The following is an 18,259-nucleotide window of genomic DNA, read 5'->3' as shown; positions in this document are numbered from 1 at the left end:
CCCTTTTCCACTCATCACTCTCAATTTATTAGTCTACCGTCAATGGCAGCCCGGGAATAAGCACTCTTGGGCGGGCATGTCAGCCCGGGAATAAGCACTCTTGGGCGGGCATGTCAGCCCGGGAATAAGCACTCTTGGGCGGGCAGATGTAGCAGATGTACCGTCGGCCAAACGTCTTTAGGCGAATCATCCGGCCACGGTTACAAAGCAATAAAATTAAGTTTCTTCAATTTATTTAGCAAGAATTTATAAGCTGAGATGCACATGATAAAGGTGCTTTATTTCCTTTTAAGTAAAGTGCCACGCACCAAGTCAAGCATTCCCATACATTAAAAGTACTCCCAATCAAAACTTGAATTTGTCCAACCAAAAATAAATAAAAAGTTTAACATCAAATTCAGAACAAATTGCTTCTGGAAACAATAAAAAATTCTCAAGGCTTCAATGAGCGTTTTGAGCAGCAGTTGCCATGTTGCTGATGAGCGGTGACTTCAGCTGAGGAATTAGGCTGATCTTTAACAGCTTGCTGCTTGAGTACTTTTTCTTGACAGCCTGTGAAGCAAGAAACATTACCGAGACTGTGCTTTTGTTATTGACTTCATTGTGCTCAGCGGTCCCTCACCTGGAACTTGGTTTTCCCGCAATTCACCATTTCAACATTTTTGGCCATGAGCGAGATGATGGGCTTCAGGTGGGCCTCGCTATACGTCGAGTAGTGCTCCTGTGTGGCTGACTGAAAGTCGGCAAACAAAAAAAATAAAAAGTACCAATAAAAATCAAAAGGAGACTGAACAACTCAGACCCTCAATACACATTAATATTGTGATCTGACTCACCCACGGCATGTCATTGAGCAGCCGCTGAGTGAGGCACAGGGCTGCAGCGGCGATCTCAGAAGGGTGATAGTGCACCATTTCATAGTCAGTGAGTGTCAACTCCATCAGATATTTGGCCAACGTGTGCCTTTCAATGTCCGACTATGAGAAAACATACCCACAAGAGACACCTACGCATTATAATGCATCCCAGTACAAATACAGTGGTACCTTGAGATACGAGCTTAATGCATTCAGGGACTGAGCTCGTATGTCGATTTACTCGTATCTCAAATCAACATTTCCCATAGAAATGACCTAAAAACAAATTAATTCATTCCAACCCTCTTAAAAAAACACCAAATAAAAAGATATTGGAATGGAAAAACATTTGTATTTCTTCTAATTTGCCAACTATTAACAGAGTAACAAATAACTAGTGGTTATGATGTCTAATAGTACTAAAATTAGACGGATTTCGCGACTTTCTGCACGGCATCGCACTCGTAACATAACATAAACAAATTTAAATGAACTTGGATTACGATTCAGACACTAAAAAATAAGTTTAATCTAACCTTACACTAAACTTAATTCTAAAAAAAAATAATACATTTTTATACCTTTCTTTTCCTGGGTTGGCTCTATTTGCCCTGCCACCACCCTGACTTTCAGCTGCAGTTTTTAAAATGAACCTACCGAGAGCTGTTTGCTTTTGTCTTCACTTCAAAATATTCCGAAAATGATGCACACAAATGTCGTCACAGTAGGATAACGCACGACCACTTGCCAATGGGAAGTACTAATATATTCGTCTCGTATTGGTGAGCAAGCTCCGCCACACGTACACCATTCTGCATTGACTAACAGGGGAAAAGAAACACTGAAAAAAAAATGCAACACTCCACCCAGTCTTCATAGAGACATTTACACAAGGGAGTTGTGGGGAGATGTTCACATAAGTATGGTTGTATATCAAAATGTGTCTCGTATCGCAAAGTAAATATTTGCTCGAAATTTTACTCGTATCTCAAACTGCTCGTATGTCGGCGCACTCGTATGTCAAGGTATTACTGTACTTGTTTGAGGGAATGACTGCAAGTCTCACATTCGCCACTTTTGAAGCTCTTCTAAGGAAATGCAACGGAAGAGGACGTCCGAGCCGAAAGTTGAGGCTCCTCAGAATCAGTTGCTCCATCTCCAAAATCTGAGCCGTGGTGAACGCGTTGTCGGTGATATGTGCAAAGTCATGCACTGCCACAGGATACGTCTCCTCATACTTGGAGGCAACCAACATGGCAGTCACGCCGGCAAGCTGCAGCTTCCTGCGGGAAACTGGCTGGACCTGTGGCAAAATGGCAAGATTTAGGTTTCTCTCACATTAAAATAAATAAATAAAAGTCCAAAAATCATTTCAATCGAGCCGCCTCTTCCCACCTGGAGAAACCGATCGAGGACTGCAACAGAGAGATACAAAGTCTCTTGAAGGAGCTGAAACCTAGAATGAACCTGGACCATCCAGTCGACAAGAAGCGCTCGCATGCGCCCTGTGATTTCATACCCCTCCATGTAGTTAGCACGTACAGCCTGCTCGATCTGTAAAGAGCAACAGGACACTAAATAACTTGTCTTCCACTGTGTCATGTGGCTGGCTGAGGAAGAAAAGAATTACCTCCAGCTGGTGAAGATACCTTTAGATATCTTTAACAAACTCTGAGCACAGCTGAGGTAAGTCACCATCCTCCTTATCGACATCCTCCACTTGGAGCAGTGTGTTGGAGAAAGCCTGGCACATTTGTGCCACCTCTTCCTCCTTCATGGACAAATCAGCAGATGTCTCAGGCCTCAAAGGAAGTAGATCTGCTGGTGCTTGAACCTGAACTGGATTGAGGGCTTGAGCTTTCAGGATTCCAGGTGCTTTGCCTTGTACCCTTCTCTGGAGGCAGAAAGGTTTGGAGTGAAATACAAGTGGAAAGGGGCACGCCTCGTCTATTCACAAGACAGCATATATTTGGGTTGCGCAGACTAAGGAAATCAAAATAATTCATTATGGAAGGCACTCACTACTGTCTTAGTCTCAATTAGATATACATCTCCAATAGGATTATGGATTAAAGATTCAAATTATGAAAGAGTCATTTTGTTGCTTATTTTTCTCTAACATGAACAGGAAGATGTTTGGTTTCTAGCGCATCAATTTCTGGGGATGTAAAGTCTGTGTGAGCGTAATATTAGGAGATTTAAGTAATATTTGGGGGAAAAGTCATAAAATTGTGGTTAAAAACATTACATTACTTATTTTTGCATCACTTAAACAGGAAGTTGTTAAGGGTCCCAGACATCAACTTTTGGTGACATTGGTTCAGTGTGAAAAATTAGATTTTGGAATAATTTTGGAGGTTTATGTGATTCTTGCTGATGAAACTTTGATGAAAATCACTTTGGTTAAAAAAAGCCGACATAGTTTTAAATTAAGATTTTCAGATGGTGATGTCCCTTGAGATTTTTTCAATCCAAAAAGTGTGCCACAGCTCAAAAAGGGTTGGGAAACACTGCTCTATACAGGCCAACTTTGTCCTTTTTAATGCCAAGCATATCCCTACCATACAAAACTAATTTTTCATTTGTTGAGTAAATGTGAATAATATACAGTATTTCTATTTCACAATAAATGATAAACCAACATTAAAATGTGCATGCAAGTACAAAACTGAGTATGGATGTTATGTAGACATCTAAGGTGATGCAGGGGGTCAAAAAAATCAGATACTATTCATTTTGTTGTCGACACATCCTTTGCTGGGGTCATTTTGTCCAAACTACAGCCTACATTTCGGACGATATTGAACTACCACGAGTCCATCTGCTCGAGACATCTAACTTGTCATTTACCTTGTCACTTTTTACCGATTTCATTCATGTTTATGTCATGATTCTTGTCTTCAATATTCTATCCTTGTATGACCTTTACCTTTGTGTTGACTCCTGGGGCACCCACGTTAGTTAGTTCGACAAGCGCAGGTCGCCTCGTCACAACTGCAGGTAGTTTACTCATCGTTTGTGGGTTTTCCGCAACTGGGACCTGTTAAATTGAAATCAAGGTTCAATTTCAACACACTGTCAACAACAATTTAAAAGAGCTTTAACAAGTTTTTCCTCACATTATTACGGACTTCCATGAACGCCATGGCAGAAAACTACAGCGTTTCCACACTAAATTTGAGATGGCAATTTAAAAAAATAAATACAAATCTTAATGGCACTTCAAAATTCAGCAGAAAACTCCAATGTTTCCACACTAAATTTGAGGTGGCAATTTAAAATGAATAAATAAAAATCTTAATGTCACTCAAAGTCAGCAACGCTGCTCGCTCGGTCTTTTGTTTCTGTTACCGGAATTGAGGTCAGGTTTTAAATTTTGCTCTGTCACATTTGATTGGCTACTTTACTTTAGTATAGCGCTTGTGATTGGATAAAAGCATGGGGTTAAAGGCTACTTAACGTGTGCACCAAAATACATGGCATTTAATTTAAAGATACAGTGTGTGCTATTTTTTATTTTTGCCTTTTCGCTTTATAGTTTATACCGAGTACAAACTAATACAGCAGCCTGATTCCGACTGCTGTTTACTTTGCAGTAACAATATTCATAACATATATAGCAGTCTTCCCATCGGAAAATAGCAGTTCTAAGCCATGCATAATATATAGGGAAACATGCACTTGAGCCAAATATATTTGTGCTGTAACAAAACGGAATGTAGTTATCATAAATACATCATGATACGAAGGAAGTTAATTATATTTTAATTATTCATTATTAAATCTCTTATGGCAGCCTGATGGACGAGTTGTTAGAGCGACGGTGTCACAGTTTTGGGGTCTTGCGTTCGAATCCAGGTCGGTACTCCAGTGTGGAGTTTGTAAGTTCTCCCCGGGGCTCCATGGGTTTTGTCCAGGTACTCTGGTTTCCTCCCAAATCCCCAAAACATGTATGGTAGGCTGGTTGGGCACTCAAAATGTCTTGTAATCGGTAAAATCTTTGTGCTGTGGAGTAAAAGTTCATTCATTCATTTTCTGAACCGCTTTATCCACACTAGGGTTACGGGGGTGCTGGAGCCTATCCCAGTTGACTCCGGGCCAGAGGCAGGGCACACCCTGAATCAGTGGCCAGTCGATCGCAGGGCACAAGGAGACAGACAACCATGCACACTCACCCCCATACCTGGGGACAATTTAGACTGCACATGTCAAACCGATTCCGCCGAGGGCCGCAGTGGGTCCTGGTCTTTGTTCCAACCAATCCAGTGCCGACATTTTAACCAATCAGGTGTCTTCTAAAATAAGTAGCACCTGACTTTAATTAACTGATTACACTTGCAAAAGGTATCCTCTTGAGTTGGAATGAAAACCTGCACCCACTGCGGCCCTTTGAGGACCGGTTTGACACCCCTTATTAGTGTCCAATCAGCCTAACATGCATGTTTATGGAATGTGGGAGGAAACCTACAGAGGCAAATAGTTGGCTAATTAAAGTATATTTAAAACTATGTTCTTAATTCTTCAAAGGGTAAAACTACTCAGTTTAAACTATGACTCAGGTTCATTTCTCATCTTGAGAGGCCCAGGAAACGAGTCAAATAGCAATGTCATACTTTTCCAGTATTGAAAAATGTTAAATAAGTACAAGGTGTATTGACGTGATTTACATATTGGACAATATATGCATTGTCCAGTTTTAATTATTTGTACAGATTTTACCACGCAACACGTCAAATGTCCGCAAATTATTTACATATTTTTTCCTTGAATTAACAGGAAAAGTTGACAACTGTCTACTGGACAAAAGCACACAAACGGTACATCTGGAACAGTTTACAGTGTGTTAGAATGCAGACAACCTGAAAAAGGAGGACATAAAGCCCATTTTAGAAGGATGATTAGCTGCTGGTAGTATGAACAATATACCATGAAACGTAGGTAAACATCCATTTTTGTTGAACCAGAGAGGATTAAAATAATAGACAGAAAGACTGACAGTGGTAAATGTACCGTATTTACTCGCATATAAGCCCCCCTTGCGTATAAACTGCATCCTTAAAATTGCCTTAAAATCATTAAATTTTACAATTTTTCGCTTATAAGCCACCCGATTCACAATTTTCACCTCCATATTCATGGTTTTAATAGGGAGTACAGAGGTGTTACTTTGAAGGGAAAATCTTAAAAATCATCTCACGTGGTATTTCTGAGATACTGTATGAATCAAAAGCACATTAGGGTCAATATCATAAGGAATTAACTCATCCAGAAATGGTTGTTTTCTTACAGCAAAACTGAAAATAACCAACAAATAGTAAATGTTACTTTGCTGATATCTAATGGTGTAGAAAGTCTTGTGCGCGTATAAGCCGTACCCTTGATTCAGTCATCTTTTTTTTGTTACAAATACGGCTTATATGTGAGAAAATACGGTAACTATTTCAAATGGGAAGCTGGGTACAAAAATCAATTCTCTATTAATTTGGTCAAATCTCTTAAGGCACTGACTGGATACTTTTAAAAATTGTGTGGAAAATTTTAATGTATATGTATATAAATTGAGCTCCAATGTTATGCTACCGCGTAGTACACAGCATTGGACAAAAAAAATTAAACAATGAAATAGCAGCATTATAGAGAAAATGAACAATTTGGAGCAAAGTATGTTTAAGATCATTAAAGTTCTCCATCAACCTGTATTTAAGACATCACATTTATTGTCGAAAAATTTGTGGAGGAAAAAAAAAAGTGCTCTCAAGCAAAAAATAGTAGCAACACAAGCCAGTCTTTCTGTACATTACTTTTATAATGAGATTTCTTAAAGATTTGTTAACTTTGAAGCATGAACAATGTGACCTATTCGGTATGCCATGTTTTTATTACAGTGTCTCCAAAACTAAAGAAACATCGGTCAATTTAAAAACTGTTGTGTATAATAAAACCATGTGCTTTTATTTCTTTGAACTCTGTTCCATGAAAAAAACATAACAAATGCCAATAAAAAAAATTCCAGGGTTAAGGGATTGCAGTAATTAAAACATGGCACATTAGTCCAAACGAAATGACTGACAAAATTCTTACTTCAGGAGAAACTCCACCACACTGAAAAATCAGCATGGCTTCTCACATTTATAAAAAAAAAATAACGGTCGGGGGAGCTCAATAAAAACCTGCCTATAAGACAGAGTGGATAGTCACTGTACTGTACACTTTCTACAATGTCAATGTCCATTATGAATATAGTAAGTGCATTCACTGAAAGGAAGAGTTCAACATAAAACAATCTCTCTATTTGCAATTACGTTCTGGAGACTAATCTAGTACAAGTGTAATGTATTCTAAATCAGTGGTCCCCAACCACCGCTCCGTGGACCGGTACCGGTCCATGAGCTACCTAGTGCCGGTCTGTCAGAGTAAAAAATATTAAAGTTTTCCATCTTGCCCTCCTACTTGAAATGAGAAAAGTTGTTATAATAATAATAATAGCGATTATGCTTGGGACTTGTTGTTTTTGCCGTTGTGGGTTTCTTTCGTGCACCGAGCCAACCCCCACACAATTTTGTCTTAAGTTGTCGCCCTCCCCATTAGCCGGTCCGCGAGAAAATAGAAAGAGCTTTACCGGTCCGCGGTGAGAAAAAGGTTGGGGACCGCTGTTCTAAATTACACAGAATGAAGGCGACTTTTGCCTTGGAAGAATATTTTTTTGGGGTGAGCAATAGGTGATTTATTTTCCTTGCTGCGTGGAGTGCCTCCCAAAGACCTTTGATTAAGTGCCACTGAAAGAAATATTCAATGTTGATTGAAGTGAATGGGATTCATTTTAAAGTCATGGCATAGTTGTTAAGAACGTGTACACATTTCACTCCATTCTAACGTTTAACAAGGGTAAATTAGCAGGATCCGCCACTGGTAGCAGGTTTCCTTTGTGGGCCAGTTTGAAGAAAAGCTCAGAATGTTGTACAAGTGTAAAATAAAATGTACACGCTTTTTGTTTCCTACGTATTGAGTAATACGAGTCTGCACACAGATCAATTTACTGAAAATTTTTCTTGGTGAATTATGAGTTATAAAAACTACGCGAGTTATTTCAAGTGTGTATCAAACTAGTTGTCCTTCGCATTGGTCAATTCTTAAGAAGCTGTTACAAAAAAAGTTGCCAAACTAAAAAAAATACTATAAGAAAGCTCAATGTAACAAAGGGGGCAATGACAGTAAAATATATATTATACTTTTTTTATATAGTCGTTTATTGTCCAATCTGTTCACCTCCATTAAGCCTGAATTTATATTTAACAAATAGGAGTCAACAGGAACTGGAGGAATACACGCACCATATTGAATGCAATTCTGCATGGAAACAGTTTTATCTTTATTTTCCAGTTACTATTAGGTAAAGTGTTTTGGGAGGCTCAACCAGCGAGGCCACTTCTTACAAACGCACCAATATTAAAATATGTTCAGGTTGTCATTATTATCAAAATGCCAAATGTGAACACTGACAATTCGATGTTAAATGATCTGTATAAGGTAGGACTGTCACAAAATAATGCTGTAAACCACTGGTAGACCAAAAAAGGCCAACACATACAAAAAAAAAAATCAGACAATTACTGAATGCAATCAAAATTGAGTCGAGATTTGTTTTAGGTTAACAGCCCCTTCTAGTAATGTCGTGGGCCTGTATTCACAAAGAATCTTATGATGGATGAGTGAAATTTGTTCCAAGTCTGCGACACGTGACCAACTTCTCCTGGATTCTTCATGACTCGAGTAGAAATGGTCTTGATGAAAGCACTCTGTTCACGGGCAGTTATCGGTCGTCTAATCCAGTTGTTAAGAAAGTAAAGCATTCATGAATAATTTGTGGAGTGGGGAGGGATGAGAAACCATTTGTGCTTCTTTATGAATACCGGCCCAGGTTTAAGTTGGATTTGTTTTTAAATTACTGTACTTATTTTACATCAACACAACAGTTGATTAGCTTGTTTTCTTTATTTACAGGGAGTAGCGTGATGAGCTCCACAAGCTATGCATTCAGCCTCAAGGACTGATCCTCTCTCCTCCTGGAGGAGATATCAATGTCAATGGAGTCTTTACCTACAATGAGTCGCAGACGTTTTGCTGGGGGAAGTGGAATGAAATCGTCTTCAAATTCATTGTCAAAGTAGTCGTCGTCGTCGTCCTCCTCTTCCTCCTCGTCATCACCGTCCGCGTCATTTTCGTCTGATGACGGCTCAGGCATAATCTTTTGGGTCCGATGTCCACCACTTCTAGGCTCGAGGCTCTGTCCCATGTCACCATTAAAGGTCACCTGATCCTGCTTCATCTGGGATATTCTCCGTGCCTCATCCTCTCTCTTCAGCTGTATCTTTAGCTTCGTTGAGCTACTGTGGACCACGGGGGAAAAACCGTTACCAAGTTTGGCTATGTATGAGCTGCCTTTCTCCTTGTCGTGGTCCTTGCTGAACTTGATACTAATCTTGCTGGAAGAAGCGGAGGTCACTGACGAGGCAGAAAGGCTGGAAGAACCGATGACATCATTCGCGTCGTTGGTCTTGCTGCTGCTACTGTCTCTCCGTCGGCGAAGCGTCAGTTTAGGGAGACCCGTCGTGTTCTCCAGGATCAACTGGGCATCGTAACGAGTGATCCGACGCTTTTTTTTACCCTTGTCTTGAGAGCGACAGCTGCTTTTACCCTTCTCCCTACGGAGGGCTTTTCTGCCGTTGGCACCCCCGTTCAAGTCCCTGTGCCGGTCGGAGAAGCTCAACAGAACCTTCCCGCAGTCTGAGTAGTTGGCAGTGTGAGCGGACGCCACGGGCATAAACGGCTCACCGTACGAGTCCTCGCATTTAATAGTTCGTTCTGGACCTAGGCGAGTTGGTCGCTTCAGCCTCGTGCATGAACCGTGTTGGACATAGCCGGGATCTAATTGAGGCTGCTGAAGACCTATCCCGTGATGGAGATACTCCTCCATGTCCGATGGCTCTGATTTAATGACCACTGCACCTGAGACCGGGCTCATGTTGTGCATAGCACCAGCATCCAGTTTGACACCGCCTGTTGTTTCTTGCGCTTTGACAAGTGTCCTCGTGGACCTGCGAGTTCTGTATGTTGGAGATAAGCAAGTCTTAGCGTGTTGCACGACCGTTAGATGAACATTTTCCTTTGCGGCATGACGTGTTAAGCATCCCCGTTGGCCAAGCGTCTTTTGGACTAGCTCCTGTGCATCCTTCTCCTCCTTTACGGAGATACCTTCTGACAGTGTTGCCTTCGAGTCCCTGAGACCCAGCTGGCAGGTTTCACCTTTGGCCAACGCCTTGGCCTCTACGACCCTTCTGCGACTCCGCAACTGGACTTTACTTAATGAAGGCTTTGATTGGGATTTTAGTCTCTTTGGTACCCTATTGTTGTTTACACGTCCTTGTTTTGAACATGAGGTAGTCAGGGCTCTTGACAAACTCTGCCTTGTTTGAGTCCTGTTTTTATACTTGAGGCCAGATGATCTTTTTTTGGCAGCTATAAGACAAAATGTCACACATCAGTACATTGTCAAAAATATACAGTTATACCTCATTAATAGATTATAGAGTAGGAATTCCCCCCCTCCCCATTCATTTTCTGAACTGCTTTATCCTCACTACGGTCGCGGGGGGGTTGCTGGAGCCTACCTCAGCTACCAGAGGAGGGCGACACCCTGAATTGGTGGCCAGACAATCGCAGGGCACGAGGAGACAGACAACCATTCACTCTCACACGCATACCTAAGGAAAATTTAGAGTCCAATCAGCTTACCATGCATGTCTTTGGAATGTGGGAGGAAACCGGAGTGCCCGGAGAAAACATGCAAACTCCACACAGGTGGATAAACCGGGATTTGAACCCAGGACCCCAGAGCTGTGAGGCCGACGCACTAACCACTCGCGCCATCGGGCCGCCTCGGAATATTAAAACAAACATTAAATATGGAACAAAAGCAAGTCACAATTGATGAGTATTTCACTGGGCAGTAGGGGGCAGTGTCTGGCTTCGGGAGTTAAATAATAGTACAGAGAGGGTTTTTACGTCCAAATAATATTAAATAGACACCATAAAAATTGTCCCTATATTGCGGATATTCACCTATTGCGCCAGGTCTTATTAACCACACTAAACAAGGTATTACTGTATTCTGTACTTTTTTCCTCGATTATCCCGAATTGAAATCCACAATACGAACACATTTCATCCGTTTGTGCAGCCGCATGAAAATTGTTTTGAGAGTCTCATAATATGCGGTGTAGTGAAACTACATTATCCTCTTACATTGATGTGTTTTTGGCGATTCCTGAGAGTCTACATCGGTGTGGGAGCCTACAGAGTGAGAGTCCAAACTCCGGTTTCCTTCTCCTAACTTCTTCAAACGGTTCAGACGTTTGTCCGTCTCCCGTAATCCATATTTGCTGTTGATCACCGGAACCTCGACAGGCAGTCCAGCTTTGGATTTGAAAGCACCAGTGCCACGTCTGTGCAACATCCAAAACAGGTTGAATAAATAAAATACAGAATTTAAGACTACGAGCATAACAATTTCTGTTTACTGTCATTAATAGTGATATCTCCTCTAATGTTACCTGCAAAACAAACTACATTAAACTGCCAATTTTTGAAAATAACGATCAATAAATAACCATATTTAAAAGACGTCTTTAAAAAGAAATTACCGTTCACAGGTGTAGCATTCACAAAATTCATTGTTTTCTCCAAAAAATCCATCTCCATAGTAACAAGAGATTTCCTCGCCTGGCTCAATATCCCTCAGCACCTTCACACAAGCAGTGTCCCGCCCTGTCGAAACAAACTAACAAAAAAAGTTGTGAATGTAGACTTTTGTATGTTTATCATCCTAATCAAAAATGATGAATTAAAAAAGATTACTAAACCTATATAGGTATCAATGAAGAGTTAGTCACCTTGCAGTTTGGCCGACAATCTGAAAAAGGCGAAAAAAGTTACAAATTAGTAATTATCTGGATAGTATTGACAAATATGGACAGACATTTGCCAGATAGCCATAGTCAGTGTGATTGTGTGCGTGAGTGGTTGTCTGTTTCATTGTGCCCTGCAATTGGGTGGCAACTGATTCAGGGTCTCTTCTGCTGCTGCCTGTGGTTGACTGGGAGAGGCTCCAGCACCCTTCCTGACCCTTGTGAGGATCCACACGGTATGGAAGAAGAATGAATGAATATGCCAGATAAGGTGCAAGATCATGTAATACGTTTCTTCACAATAAGAAAAAGGAAAATATTCATGACCTACAAGAAGGCCCAGGTTTATACTTGGTCTGATTTTTATTATGCTTTTATTTACATAGTTTTATATTTTTATGTATTGAAATTCAACTGTACAGTTGAAACCTATTGACCAGATGAGAAATTGTGCTCAAACCTTTTCCTGTTACAAGATACATTACTTTCCTTTTTAAGCAAATGTGGACTTTAAAACCTTTAAAAAGGTACTGCTTGACTATTGTGTGCTATTGACGGTGCTAGACGTCCAATTCACTGCGGGAAGGGCGCATGAGATTTTCATTTTTTTGACATGGTCACTATTTCCTAGGACCTTGAAAAAGTAAAGGAGGTGAGATTGTATTTTGTTGTTTACCGTGTTAGCACCAAGTTCTGTTGTGATTATTTTTTTAACCATTACGTTAATAAAAGGCTAATCAAATGAGGGAAATCAATTTGTTATTTTGCTATAAAGTAAAAAATGAAGAGGTCATTGATTAATGCGCAAATGAAAAAATTGCAATTTGACAAACTAAAGGAATATCAGAGCTGCCAACCTCCGTCAACCCCATGTCAGGACTACACTAGTCACATTTCCGGAGTGAAAGCGATTCACGCAAAATCGATAGGCGCTGAAGTCACACAAGACGAATCTTTCGTCAGAACTTGTAACTCGGATGAATCACAATACATTCTTGTTACCGAATTATTTTGCTTTACAGTGCAGTTGAATCAAGATGGAGGAAGCCGAAGCGATGGTGTGAATTTCGAGGCATTTCAATTGGAAATTTGGTACTTTTCTGAAATGGTTGCTTATAAAAAAAATTAAGTGATAATTTTTGGGGATTTCCGGAGTTTAGGGAGGTTGTCCGGAGTCCCCGAGTTTGCCTTGCATTTCCAGGTAAACTCCTGAAATTCCGGAGTAGTTGGCAGCTCTGGAATATGTTTAATAATAATAATAATAATAATATTAATAATAATAATAATAATAATATGACTTAATAGGGATTAATACCATGATTAATAAAAGCAGCTGGTCCCAGCCAGAGCTGTGCACAGTTCTTGCGCGTAGAATACATCACACTGAAATCATTCTCTCCATGCCGTAACAGCATGTTTTCTTCACTCTCCGAAAGCTCGGCAATGCATCCCACCAGGTACTCGATCTTATCATTTCTTTTCCTGTAGAACATCAGGCACAAATTTAGAAATCGTAACATTCATCGCACTGCAACGTTAGATCAGTGTTTCCCAACCACTGTGTGCCATGGAAAATTACCAGTTATACATTGTAATATTATGAAACTAAAATCCAAATATGACTAACATTAAATCATAGATTGTACTATTACAAGATTCAAATTGTAATCTTATGAGATTAAAGTAAATTTGTTGCTTTTTTTCTGTGAGCATAAAACTGCTCTTCGCGTAATGTTACGAGATTGAAGTGGTTTTCTTGTTTTTGCGTTACGTGAACTGGAAGTAGTTTAGGTTCAGGGGCACCAATTTTTGGAAACTTGAAGTCTGTGTGAACATAATATTGCTTTTCACATAATCGTAGGAGATTTAAGTAATATTGGGTGAAAAAGTGATAAAATGATCAGATTTAAAAACGTTACATCACTCGAACCAGAAGTTGTTCAGGGTCCACAGACATCTACTTTTGGTGCCATTAGGTCGGTGTCAAAATTGTATTTTTGTCGTACATTCGATTCCCCGTGATAAAACCTTGATGAGAACAACTGTATATTTTTAATATGGGTGACACAGTAATTAATTAGAAGAATTTTGGGTGGCCTTAATATTTTTTTCAAGGCAAAAAGGGTGCTACATTTCAAAAAAGGTTGGGAAACACTGCGTTACATCATTAAATGTGCATTTAGTGAATGTAAATGCTAAAATGGTATGAATTACCATTCTTTAGTTGCCACAATTTTAGCTCCATTTTGCTCCGAAGAATAGCGATTACATGGAAGAATCTCAAAACCGCTGTCAGTGGCAAACACCCGCAAATACACAAATACCTGTGAAAAACTTGAAGGTTATTCCCCTTTTGGTTTGAACAGATAGAATACTGACAGATACAGTGAATATGGAAACAAAAAAAACCTACATGTTGTTTGAATAGCTTTTCTTGAGATTTTGTTTTGTGAAGAAAAAGATTACGGGACCAGTCCCCTGATATCAATGCTCTAAATGCTTTCTCCAGATTATCATGCTTTTTGAAGCGTTCGATAATTTCCTTCAACTCCTCCTGTCTTCCTTTTACGGGCCGAAATCTGTGGTGCAATTTCAAGAGGAGAACATGAATTCAAAGAAGAGATGACAATCGTATCCCTCTGGCAAAATAAATACAAGAATAGTGAACTAAAAAAATTACTTACCTGGTGTTCATTTTGTGAGTTTGAAAGCCCAGGTAAGGATCTAATATGAGACTGGTAGTTAGGTCATCATTCTCACAAAGCTCTTTAGCAGTCATTCCTGAGGAGGGCACATATCGCCTCTCTGTCTCCAGGCTGGTTGCATGAAACCCTGCCAAAACAAACACTCCGAATGTGGAACAGCAACTAAAACATACTGTCGTAATTAAAATATATTTACTCACTGCGGCTACATCTTCGGTTTCTGGGGTGTGTTTTGCTGTGACGCAAAGAGGCCCGCTGTGAATGTTGAGACCGAGACTGACTCAAAGGTGGCTCGCTGGTTAGCTTGTTTCCATGTCGCCTGCCATTTAATACCATGTTCTTGGATTCGCCCAACCACTTCATGCCCACAAGCCCCCTGGTCCAGTTGCATTTAGTCTCTGAGATGAAGAAACACTCAAATGGGGAAGACTGGGGCCTTGAATGTGATTTCTAAAAACACAGAGGGGAGAAAATGTTATTTTCAATTTCAAAATCTGCTAACTTTCTTAAAAAGAAGGAATCTTAATGTTGGGTCCCAGTGACAGGGATAGACGTCCAATGCGTTTGAAGAGGGAGCAATGTCAGTGATTGATCACTCCTAGTTTTAAAGGGAATACATGTCTCTCATGTTGAATGGCTGTGGATAAGTCTCATCTCATCTCATTTTTGGAACCGCTTTATCCTCACTAGGGTCGCGGGGGTGCTGGAGCCTATCCCAGCAAACTTCGGGCCAGAAGCGGGGGACATCCTGAATTGGTGGCTAGCCAAATCGTAGGGCACAATGAGACACAACCATTCACGCTCACACTCATACCTAGGGGCAATTTAGAGTGTCCAATCAGCCTACCATGCATGTCTATGGAATGTGGGAGGAAATTGGAGTACCTGGAGAAAACCCACGCAGGCCCGGGGCGAATATGCCAACTCCACACAGGTGGACCGACCTGGATTTGAACCCAGGTCTCCCGCTGTGGATGAATCAAGACAGATTTTTTAGGGTCGCTGATTACACGTGCTGTATATTCAGGTACAACTACCTCATGTCAGAGCCACTCAGTTATGTAATAGTTAAAATAAATATGTTAACAGTGACTTTAAGTCACACAACTACTAGCCCTGTAGTAAGCTTAGAGCAGGGATGGAGTGCTGAATTTAGATAAAACTTGTGGCATTTTCCGCAACAGAGAGGGGCTGTACGGCGCCTTTAAAGTTAAGCTGTAGCGCTATTTAGTGGTAACCTAAAATAATGCGTGGCTTTACGACCAGCCCAGTAAGAACGTACCCAATATTAATGCAGGATGTTAAATCAGTCACGCACGGACCTCACAATCGACAGGCGGTGGCATTAAAATGTGCATAAGAAACCGTTTTCCAACTGTAGTTCCCAATTGAACCAAAACATATGACGTGTGGTACTTGTTACAATCATGGACAAACGGTGACTACGCTACAGAACAGGGACGCCTAGCTAGCTAGCTAGTAAGCTAACTAGCTTGTACGCCCAATTGTTGACTGAGATGGAAACCCGGAAAACCGCCGCGACATTTAAGAGCAAACGATTATGTCTCTTATTTGAGTTTGCATCGTTTGTTAACAAGTTGCGTTTCGTGCATTCGGTGGGTTGGTTAGTGTGGGTTAGCAACCAGGACGACGCCTGATCTGGCTCGGCCGCAGCGATTAGCTTTGCAGCCGACACCGGCATAATGTCATTACTAAATGAAATCAACACCAAGCTTACTCGAGTGGCTCCAAATCACTTCTTGATGGGTTGCAAACACGGAAATTGAACTGTAGAATTCGAACATTGTGAGACTTATTTGGAATTATATTAAAGGGCCAACTGACAGCAATGTAATACACCCAAATGTTCATAAACACCAGCCGACACCCAAAACAACAAAAACATGCCAGAACAGAAGGTTCATTTGACAACATAACACAGATTACCTTATTTTAAGACAGCTATATGTGGGTGAATCCTTGTGATAGCGATCATTAAACTTCATCAAGGCGCTTACTTAGCTTACTAAGCTAACCTTGTCAATAGCAATCGGTCGCCCAGTACCACTACAATTACGACGATTGCATTACACCGTTGCACGTCAATGTAATACTCGACAATAAAGCGCCGATAGTTAAAGACATATGTAGAAGACAATGAGAAAAATACCCACCGACACGGCAGCAGTGAATAGTTGCTAGTGTACTACCATTAGCTTTTCCAGTTTGATTTGGGAACAAACAATCAGCTCATTTTCAGATGTACATCCTACCACATAGAATCGAAGGTCGCAACGCAAATAGTTAATCGTTGGTTATTTATGCTGGTAGCCTCCAGTTAAATTGCATTAAGTATCATTTTTACGCGATACTATCGTTAAATGTCCCTAAGTGAAGAAATCGGAAACAGAATAAATTGCATTTCACTCACCGAGTGACCGCGTCCAAGAGTCCTGGACTTAAAACAATGTTGGTTAAAAATCCTCTAAAACAGAAACAACACCGTAACTATTACAGGAAACACATTTTTAAAAAAAAAGAAAAAATAGAAATTATCATTAAAATTCAAGATGGCGGACTAGCACGGGGAAGCTGGAGAGAAAGGCGAACCACGGCTATCCGACACAAAGTAGTTCCAATGTATACTCAGTCGCTTTCATCCGTCCGGACTCAAACGATTAACCGGACAATCGCAGACTACACGCACTACACGATCTATTTGTGACCTTAATTTATCTTGGAGCCCGCCACAGTCTGATGTACAGACGAGTGCTGCTGTAATAAACACATTTATTTACGCGTCCCAAAGAATCACGCGGCAGCGGGTTCTACCTGCTTTGGGCCACGCCGTTCAAACTTGGCAGCACTTATACCATCTCGTCTATAATCTTGACCTCGTCTGCACTTCGTTTCTTCCTCTGTATTGCACCTCCACCTATTGACGAAGTCTTGTCTTATTTATTTTTTAAATGCAGGATTCTCAAAGTTTTTTTATAGTAAGTGCTTCCTCAAAGAATTGGGGCTGTGGTCACTACAGGGCATCTATTCAAATCGTATTATCTTGAATTATTCGCAGCAAGCTCAGGTCACAGAATACGTGTTGTGGTAGGTAGAAAAAGAGGTAAATTGATCATTTAAATTAATGGTTGAAAAAAATATTCAATAAGAATTCAATGGAAGCCAAAGAGGTAAGCTACTGTATGTGAGGTCACAAAACAAAAATAAATAAATAACATTCCAGAAGCGGGGGTGCTGGAGCCCATCCCAGCTGACTTCCGGGTGGAGGCGGGGGACACCCTGTATTGGTGGCTAGCCAATCGTAAGGCACAAAGAGACACACAACCATTCACGCTCACACTCATACCTAGGGGCAATTCAGAGTGTCCAATCACCCTACCAAGCATGTCTTTGGAATGTGGGAGGAAACCAGAATACTCGGAGAAAACCCACACAGGCAACATGCAAACTCCACACAGGTTGACTGACCTGGAGTTGAACTCAGGTCTCCCACTGTGAGGCCAACGCGCTACCCACTCAGCTGCCGTGTCTATTTTACCCTTTTCTTTTCCACTTTTTCCAAATTATTTTATCTACTTATTATTTAGGGTGTGAAAGTGGTTAGCGCGAGTGGCCCGGTGGAGCGAGTGGTTAGCGCGTCGGACTCACAGCTCTGGGGTCCTGGGTTCAAATCCAGGTAATGTCTGTCTGTGGAGTTTGCATGTTCTCCCCGGGC

The 18,259-nt window shown here is 40.8% G+C and overlaps 2 protein-coding genes across 2 annotated transcripts; both read right to left on the bottom strand.

Moving 5' to 3' along the window:
• Positions 1–259: 259 nt before the first annotated feature.
• Positions 260–4,235, bottom strand: ccnb2 (cyclin B2). Its single transcript, XM_077587061.1, is given in 8 exon segments — positions 260–552; positions 623–733; positions 837–977; positions 1,924–2,160; positions 2,253–2,411; positions 2,488–2,751; positions 3,787–3,897; positions 3,977–4,235. Coding segments are annotated over 8 exon segments (1,161 nt in total). The 5' UTR covers positions 4,004–4,235; the 3' UTR covers positions 260–441.
• Positions 4,236–5,510: 1,275 nt separating this feature from the next.
• kmt5b (lysine methyltransferase 5B) lies at positions 5,511–17,352 on the bottom strand. Its single transcript, XM_077587682.1, has 11 exons — positions 16,958–17,352; positions 15,412–15,494; positions 14,727–14,976; positions 14,506–14,653; positions 14,235–14,400; positions 14,036–14,145; positions 13,137–13,303; positions 11,807–11,826; positions 11,558–11,694; positions 11,160–11,359; positions 5,511–10,373 (listed from the first exon to the last, which is right to left on the bottom strand). Exons 3-11 carry the CDS (start codon positions 14,887–14,889, stop codon positions 8,884–8,886), a joined length of 2,601 nt encoding a protein of 866 aa, XP_077443808.1. The 5' UTR covers positions 14,890–14,976; positions 15,412–15,494; positions 16,958–17,352; the 3' UTR covers positions 5,511–8,883.
• Between the last annotated feature and the right edge of the window lie 907 nt (positions 17,353–18,259).

The sequence above is a fragment of the Stigmatopora argus genome, chromosome 2, assembly GCF_051989625.1.
Source record: "Stigmatopora argus isolate UIUO_Sarg chromosome 2, RoL_Sarg_1.0, whole genome shotgun sequence".
Classification (NCBI taxonomy): Eukaryota; Metazoa; Chordata; class Actinopteri; order Syngnathiformes; family Syngnathidae; genus Stigmatopora; species Stigmatopora argus.
Note: the sequence above shows the minus strand (reverse complement) of the source record. Positions and strands in the feature narration are given on the sequence as shown.